This window comes from Lactuca sativa, chromosome 3, assembly GCF_002870075.4.
Source record: "Lactuca sativa cultivar Salinas chromosome 3, Lsat_Salinas_v11, whole genome shotgun sequence".
Classification (NCBI taxonomy): domain Eukaryota; kingdom Viridiplantae; phylum Streptophyta; class Magnoliopsida; order Asterales; family Asteraceae; genus Lactuca; species Lactuca sativa.
In genome coordinates this window covers 85,121,677-85,130,336 of record NC_056625.2, presented here as the reverse complement: position 1 = coordinate 85,130,336, position 8,660 = coordinate 85,121,677, and the positions used below count along the sequence as shown (strand labels likewise).

The 8,660-nt window shown below is 32.0% G+C and overlaps 2 protein-coding genes across 2 annotated transcripts; one reads left to right on the top strand and one right to left on the bottom strand.

Annotated features, from left to right (window-relative positions):
* Positions 1-3,630: 3,630 nt before the first annotated feature.
* On the bottom strand, positions 3,631-6,680 carry LOC111920351 (uncharacterized). Its single transcript, XM_023915922.2, has 2 exons — positions 6,239-6,680; positions 3,631-4,689 (listed from the first exon to the last, which is right to left on the bottom strand). Exons 1-2 carry the CDS (start codon positions 6,553-6,555, stop codon positions 3,801-3,803), a joined length of 1,206 nt encoding a protein of 401 aa, XP_023771690.1. The 5' UTR covers positions 6,556-6,680; the 3' UTR covers positions 3,631-3,800.
* Positions 6,681-7,302: 622 nt separating this feature from the next.
* On the top strand, positions 7,303-8,416 carry LOC128132786 (uncharacterized). Its single transcript, XM_052769747.1, has 2 exons — positions 7,303-7,414; positions 7,593-8,416. Exons 1-2 carry the CDS (start codon positions 7,303-7,305, stop codon positions 8,414-8,416), a joined length of 936 nt encoding a protein of 311 aa, XP_052625707.1.
* The last annotated feature ends 244 nt before the right edge of the window (positions 8,417-8,660 follow it).

Below are 8,660 nucleotides of genomic sequence, written 5' to 3'. Positions count from 1 at the left end.
TTCTTAACGTATGATGTTATATATTTTAGACATCCAATTCCTGTTTTAGAAATTAAGCACTTCATTTAATCAAAAAATCAAACAAATTAAGCACTTCATTTTAGCATTTCATTACAGTTTAAGCAATTAAGCACTTCAATTTAAACATACAATACCACTAATCATAAAATACATCTAATTCATGTTTTAGCAATTAAGCACTTCATTCAATCATAAAATCAAACAAATTAATCACTTCATTCCGGTTTAAGCAATTAAGCACTTCATTTTAGACATACAATACCACTTTCATACAATCACAAAATACATCCAATTATTGTTTTAGCAATTAAGACTTCATTCAATCACAAAATCAAACAAATTAAGCACTTCATTTTAGCTCATCGTTTTGGTTTAAACACAATCATGTAATTGTACAAATCTTTCCGTTTTCATCTAAACACACATTCTGGTTTAACAATTAAGACTTCATACAATACCATTTTCAATTCATACAATCATATAATACATCTAAATACAAAATCAAAAAACTTATACCAAATTTCAGTTTCAAACAATTATACAAATCATCATAGAAGGCATACAAGACATCATATTTTCATACAATTATACAAACAAATAAAAAAAAGAAAAAAAAAATACTTACCTATGGTATGTGCTTGAGGAATTTCGGTGGTTTGCTTCTATGATGGTCCTTTGGTGGTGGTTGGTGGTCATCGGAAAAACACCAAATCAAAAAGCAAAAAAATAGAAATCAAATATGCTTACATGTTGTCGGTGGTGAAGAGAGAGAGGTTAGAAGGAGAGTGAAGTCAACGGTAGTCCTCTGGTGACACCCTAACCGGAAAACAAAGAAAAAATTTGAGCAATAAACACCCAAATCAAAATGAAACCTGAAAAAGGAGAAAATTGGAATTAGGGAGTGATGTAGAGTGTTACCAGCGATCGAAGGTGAAGTCGTCGGCCAGAGGTCAAATATCGCCGGTGAGATTGAGAGAAAAATCACAGATACTCGTAACAAATATGGGAGAAGAACCAAGTTTCGTATGGGGTTAGAACCCTATACCGACGACATGTTGTTGGTATAGATAATAAGGTATACAATGCCGCATAGGATATTCTCGCAATTTGAAAAAAAAAATAAAGGAAAAACAAAATGTACAAACGATAAGTCGTAGGTTTAGATTTCACACGAATCGCCATTTTCTGTATCGACGATAAGTATTTGGGTCAGATTACAACAAACGACGTCATTTTTATTTTATGTAACATCAATTATAAGAAAATTGGAAATTATAATTTTCATTACCTATACCGACAACTTGTTGTCGACATAGTTTTCGGAAAACTGCAAAAAATGTTTTCGTTCCCGTGCATCCTATTCGGACAACATGTCGTATGTATATAGTTCCAGGTCAAAGAAATTTGGTCTAACTCTGGTCAACTATGTACCGATAACAAATCGTCGATATCGCTAACATTTTACCGACGCCGGATGCTGTCGATATAGATGTCGTCGACGCATGTAAGGATTCTTGTAGTGGAAGGAAGATGTAATGACCAGGTGAAAACGTCAATCTTTTATGAAAAGACATTAGAATCAAGATGGGAGATGAGAATGAGTTTTTGAAAAAGAACATGAACATGCCAACAAAGGAAATGTTGTTCATGTGAAAGCTTCATTTCATGGTGAAGCATTTTTTGTTGGTGAAAGTAAGGGGGTTGTATGGGATGAGAGAAACATGGTTGATGAAGTTGTTTGGTTTATGTCTCGTAAGGGTGATAATGAAAGAGATGATGGTGTAGGGTTAAATAGAGATATATTTGAAAAAAAAATAAGGTGGGAAGAAAATGTAGGATGGGTTGGATGTGGAGAGAAAGGGATAAATAGTGTTAGGTGTTGTTTGTTTTTTCTTAAAAAACTCTTCTGACCACTTTATGATGCGCGACGCATCATACACGCAACACTTATCATCCCGCAATAGTTTATTTTTTGGAAGGCTTCAGACTACAAAACTTCTGTGCATATTCTACGTGGTGCAATACTTGAATTGTCTCTTCAAACATCTTCGGTTTTTCATTTTTTTCCAATTGATTTTTTTAGAAATTTGGTTTAACTTTTTTTTAAACTTAGATTTAAAAAAAAACTTGATTTACGGATTTGATACAATTTCTTTTTATAGTTTCCACAATCTTTTATAACTTGATTTTCAAAAAAAAAACCTTTGATTTTTTTAATTTTTTTACCGTTTTTGTTAATAATATTTTTAATTTCGATTGCATTTTTTTAACATGTGTAACTCTTGTACGAACTTTGTTGACATTGTTTGAAATATTTTCTTAATTTTTTTTATTATTATTTTTTATGTTTTTAAAATTAGTTTTTTACTAGAATAAAATCGATAGCTTCTATTACATTTTTTTTAGATTTTATTTATTATATTTTTGTTTTTTTATATGTTCTTTTTAGTATTCTTTCAATGTTTTAATACTAGAATTATTAAAATTTCGGTGTCGAGAACTATTTTTAGTTTATAAAATTTGTTTATTTAAATTTTATTTTATTGCAGATGTTAAAAAAAACAAACATGTTTCTTATATATTACAATCTGTAATCGCTTAGTCAACCTCTTCTGTTGCAGAGGGTTGTAAAGGTGATCCGCACACTTCATGAATTTTCGCTTCAAAAAAACAAATAGCATCTTAAAAAGGAAGCGTAGTTTGAAAGAGACAATAGGTGAAAGAGATTCCGTTGATATGTTATAACTGAGAGGTTTGTGCTAAAAAGAATGGATGGAAGTTTGGTTTTGACATATGATTTTGTACATATCCATCAAATGAAGTCCATATTTTGAGCAAGGCTCGTATGTTTGTTATACTGAATTAAGAAGATTAAACTACAAAATGGTGTATTACAATCATCATACAAATTATGTCCATAGTTTTAAAATTATTTTTTCTCTTTTGTATTTTATAATGCAACGAGTGAAAGAATATAATAAATTGGATTTTTAATCTCTTTGTCTAGTACTTTTTTCTAGATTACCTTCCTAGTTTTATTTTTTACTAGTTTATAACCCGTGGAAACCACGGTTATAAAATTAATTAAACTTTCATAATAAAACTTTATAATTATTAATTATTTATTTTAAATAAATTATTAATTAAGAGATATATAAATTTTAAAGTTATTATAACTTCAAATTTAACATATAATTAGAAAATATAAATTTTAATTTTGAAATAAGTTGTCTAATATATCTACTTGACATATGACATAATATTAATGAGAAGTTGTATTAGAGTCACAATTGACAAAAAAAAATTATTTATTTAATTAAAATTATTCATTTATTAGAATAAGGATTTAAAATAAAGATAATATGAAAATGATAGAAAAATTAAATAAAAAAAGGAAGATAGAGATAATAGCTTAAGTCAACGGCGCCAGAAGTTAAACATATCTTCTTTGATCTACAATTCATATCATGTACTAAAAAGAAATCTAATCGTTGTTGTAGAAACAAAACTAGTTCATGAAAAAATAGACACTTGTTTAAAAAAAATAACTACATAAAATAAAATTGTTTTTAAATTATAGTTAAATGAAGTAATGGTGTTAGACTTATTGGTTTTCATATTGACTACAAAACAGTAATCTACATGTCTATTCATTTCGTTGCATAATACAAGTAATGGAACACTAATTAAACTCTAATATCATTAGACAGATAACATAAGCTATTACAAAAAGCACAATATTATTGCATTATCTTACTGTAATATAAAAAGTATAAATCCTAATCAAATATAGTCCTAATGTGACGTGCATGATAGAAATCATATGCCAAAACTAAACTTCCATCCATTCTTTTGAGCACAAATCTCTCAACCAATACATAACAACCAAATCTCTTCCACCCACCGATTCCTTCAAACTTCTCCTTCCTATTAATACTCTCTATCCTTTTCTGAGTTTTCTCCCTACCTCCACCCCATCCAAATCTTTCTTCTTCCCACCTCATTCTTTCAAAAACTTCTCTATTCAACCCTACAATTTCTTCATTCCCATTATTATCCCCACGACTTATAAATTGTAGGACTCCATTTACCATGTTTCCCTCATCCCATACAGCCTCCCTCCAACCTTCACCTATGAAAACCACTTCACTAGGAAATGCAACTTTCACATGCACAACATTTCCCTTATTATTATGATCGTGTTTTTGTTCAAAAACTAGCTCCCATTTTTGTTCAAGTGCTATTTCATAAAAAATAGATGTTTTCACTTGATCAGTCAATTTGCCTTCTTTGATGAACATGAAAGGGCAATACCACTTGCCAACAACCACTGAGTTAGAAGTTTTGGTTGAGTGTGGGAAACTAAATTCAGGGAGGCGTGAACGAAGAGCATCATCGATTCCTTTTGCTTCATGTAACTCATAGTTTGTAGGTGTTTTGGTGTATATTTCCCAACCTTTTCTCCTTAAGAAATTTGGAGGGTAACCATCTTCCGCAATAGATTTGGCATAAAAGCTACCATCACCTTTAAAAAATGTTTCGTATGGAATTATCTCAAATTGTTGATACACGTCATATGGGTCCAATGGCCTTGGGTTTACATCAATGACACAATTACATAGACAACATGACATCATGTCTTCCTCCTTCGAACATGCAAACGCTTCCCTGTAAAACCTTTTTCTTAGTTTATTTGAGATCAATGGTAGGTTATATAGTCACATATATTGTGATACCCAAAGTTATTTAGACAAAAATGAAAAAAAAAAAATGTCAATTTAAAGGTGACAAGTTTATTTGGACAAAAATGGAAAAAAAATATATCAATTTAAATGTGACAATTTTTTAATTATAGAGAGGGCCAGGAGCCAACTTGAGTTATATTAAATCAAGACATTAAGAGAAAAATATTCAATCATATACATATACATGACATGTGTTAATTAATGTGTTATTAAAATACATTATAGTTTTGATCATGATGGTGCACGTATATTTAAATTGAGAAATTATATATCCTCCTACAATAGCCAGGAAATCAAATCCATGGTACAAAAATGTCTCTTGATATTTCTGTTAAAAGATGTAGATCTGAAAAACGTGTCGTGTTGTGCGTGTCAAAACATTAAACGGATTGAAAAGGCTTGACCCTAACCGGACTCGTTTAATTACCATGTCGTGCAGTGTCAACCCGTTTATTTTCTTGTCGGTTTCGTGTCAGGTTTCAGGTTAAGGTTTAGACCTTGTAAATATGTTGTGTATGTCGGATTGAAATATTTTAAAGGTTGGAAAGTAAGAGTTGTGGAGGCAAGAAGGAAAACGTGAAACACTGGAATTATGAGATGGAATGACAAAATTTATACCAAGTTTAGAAGGAAAAATGAAAAGATTTAAAGTTGGGGAGCAAAAGAGATAGATTGTAGGGATGACCAAAATTAAGTAAGTTTGAAAACTTGAATATTACTTCTAATTATTGAGTTTGACCTACTACAAGTCTATAACATATAATATATTTATAAAAATATGAAATTTATAATAAATAATATATAATTCAACGAGTCATATTCGAGTTAAAAGTCTTGACCCTAACTTTACCCGTTTAATTATTGTGTCGTGTTGTGTCAACCCGTTTACGTAAACGCATCGAAATCTCTGACCATAACCCGTTAATTTCGTGTCATGTTTTCGTTTTCGTGTTGTGTCATGTTTTGCGAGTTCTAAAAAGATGTAAATGTTTTTCAAGAAACAGTTTTGTTTAGTGAGCAAGATCTGAGAACGAGTGCAAAATGTCAAACTTGCAATCATACAATGATTAGGCATGATTTTTATGTCCTTTTTCGAAAAGATTTGTAATTGTTTTACTTAAAAGCTAACAGCTAAACATTAAATTAAATAAAAGTTGTAAACCGCTTGCATCATAAAATGTTAAAGACATGGTGATGATCATCATCGAATCAAGCTTTTTGGCGTAATTCTACCCTCTATACTTGATAGTTTCACGTTGGTCAAATAGTGGCCTCAAGCTTATCTAGCCTATAATCCTAATGGAAATATTAAAGGCTTCATTTAGGAAAAATTAGTAAATTACCTATAAGACCGAAGATGAAGAACAAGGCATTTTTGTATCATGACATAGAATTCATATATGAAGAAGGCAAAATATAAGTTATGGAAACGTATTTGAGAAAACTAAAAAATAAATTGCGTACATGCATACCCTTTATGAGATCCATGTGGTTTTATCGCGTAGTAAAGGTTTGAAGATAACGGCTGATCAAGAACAGGAATAAAAAGAACTTCATTGTGAGAAACACGTTTTCTTTTACCGGTCCCCGATGAATAGCGTGTGGTTAGTGCTTTGTTCTGAGGAAATGGCAGACTTAAAAGATACTTATTCTTGTACAGACCGAAGAACGAGTAAGTTTCAGACTCTTCGTCTTGGATTACCAAGTAACCCGAGTTTGGACCCTCAGGAGGCAGATAAAGAGCTTCAGGATTGCTCTTGTATTGAGAAAGAAATCGTGTCATGTACATATTAAAACTTATATTTGTACTCAACTGGTTTTAGTTTGTGGTTATGAAAAGGGTTGTGTTGCTCATGTAATTGTATATAACGAAGGAAGATTTGAGACTCGAGTGGTTAACTTGGAGAAGTTAAACAATTAATTTGAATTTTCTTTTGTGACCAAGTTAGTTGTTATAACTTCTTTTGTGGACGTCTCAAAGCTTATTTTTAATATTATGTTGGAAGCTTCGTCGCAGGTGTAGATGATTAGAGACGTAAATTCGTAGGCTATTTGATGGAAAGTGCTACGTATTACTCGTAGAAAATTTAAAGCATTGGGTAATGGGCAACATTCAACATTTTATGGAAAAATGTATCATTCCATGCAGTTTCTAAAGAAAGGAAGTTTTGTATGAAGGTTGATAAGGCTTGAAGGTATGGGTGCGGTCCGAGACCGCACTTCGTGCCACATGGACACGGAACACCGCCCCCAGACCGTGGTCTGGTGCGGTCTCGGCCGCAGTGCGGCTTGTGAGTACCGTGCAATTTGATTGGTTTTGACAGTTGAATGGTCTTCAATGTTTATTTTATTTTATTTTGTTTTTTTTTTTTTTAACTTTACTACACACACACAAATATATATATATATATATATATATATATATATATATATATATATATATATATATATATATATATATATTACCAATTTACACAATATTTTTATACAACTTTTTATCATATCTCTACTCCTTTTCTCTATTTTTATTTGAAAAATGTCATCTTCCAAACGACCTAACAAAGAAAAAACACCAGTTAGAAATATCAACACCCCAGTACCTTCGTTTGATCAACCGATTTTCTCACCTCCGTATTACCACTACGGCGGTATGTTTCCGTATTTTCCACAACGGCCAGGGCAACCACAACCACAAACACCACCACTACCACAACCCGACTCGGATTTTAATCCATTTGATTTTTTTGTCCCAACCCGAGTTTGTGCAACAAACACAAACACAACCAGAAACGGTCGTTTCTGATTCTGAAACGGAATTCGTTACAGAAACTCAGCCCATTCGAGCAGCGACTAAAAGAAAAGAGAAGGCGGAGGCTAGATGTTGGGAACCTTTGGAAGCGTTGGTGTTGACACAATCTTGGATCGATATTTCAGAATACGCGACGGTTGGAAAAGACCAAAAGCATGACAGCTTTTGGATTCGCGTTTTACACAGGTTCCATAAAGGAATGAACCGTGGAGAATACCGTTCAAAACATCAAGTGTACTCCAAATGGGGGAAGATGAACAAGGAAGTCATGTTGTTTAATGACTTGTGGAATAACATGAAACGTCAATGGAAAAGTGGAGAAAGTGATGAAGTCATTTTGAAGAAAGCCTTGAAAGTGTATCAAAAAGAAAATCTGAAGGCTTTCAAGTTTCTTGAAGTTTGGAATTTTTTGAAAGATAACAGGAAATGGCTGAGTAGCAAAACATCTGACCAACATATCGACAGTGGGTCAAAACGCAGCAGAACATCTGAGTCCGACCACACTACATCAGATGCTCGTGTTCAATTTGATCTGAACGAAGATGAACATGTTCCAGTTTCACCACCTTCCCGACCATTGGGAAGAGACAAATCAAAAAGCAAAGGCAAAGGCAAAGCGTCGGATTCAGATGATTTGAAAGAAATGGGAACTGACATGAAGGATATAAAAGAGAGAATGAACAAGATTTTGAAAATTGCTTCTGAAAGAGAGCTTCGGAAACAAAGGGAGAGCGACATGCGAATACTAGCAATGGACACGTCGAATATGACCGGGGCCGAGCTTGAAGTGGTTTTGGCGATGAAGGAGGAAGTGAAAAACCGTTACATGAATCGTGGCTAATTTCTAGTTTTTTTTTTCAAGTTTTTAATGGTTTCTTGTGTGTTTTTTTAAAGTTGTTGGTTTTTTGTTTCTACTTTGTTTTTCTAAATTTTTAGGTTTTTTTTTAAATTAAGTAATGTATGGTATTTGTATTTTTAATTAATGAACTATTATGTTTTTAAAATTATGTTTTTTTTATTAAATTAAAATAGTTAACAAAAAAAACAAAAAAAAAAGGAAGAAAAAAATAAAACTAAAACTGTGG

Coding starts and splice junctions, on each gene's coding strand:
- LOC111920351 (XM_023915922.2), bottom strand. CDS start 6,555: ATGTACATGACACGATTTCTTTCTCAATACAAGAGCAATCCTGAAGCT. Junction 4,690..6,238: donor CCACATGGATCTCATAAAGG/GTATGCATGTAC, acceptor AAGGTTTTACAG/GGAAGCGTTTGCATGTTCGA.
- LOC128132786 (XM_052769747.1), top strand. CDS start 7,303: ATGTCATCTTCCAAACGACCTAACAAAGAAAAAACACCAGTTAGAAAT. Junction 7,415..7,592: donor TCCGTATTACCACTACGGCG/GTATGTTTCCGT, acceptor AATTCGTTACAG/AAACTCAGCCCATTCGAGCA.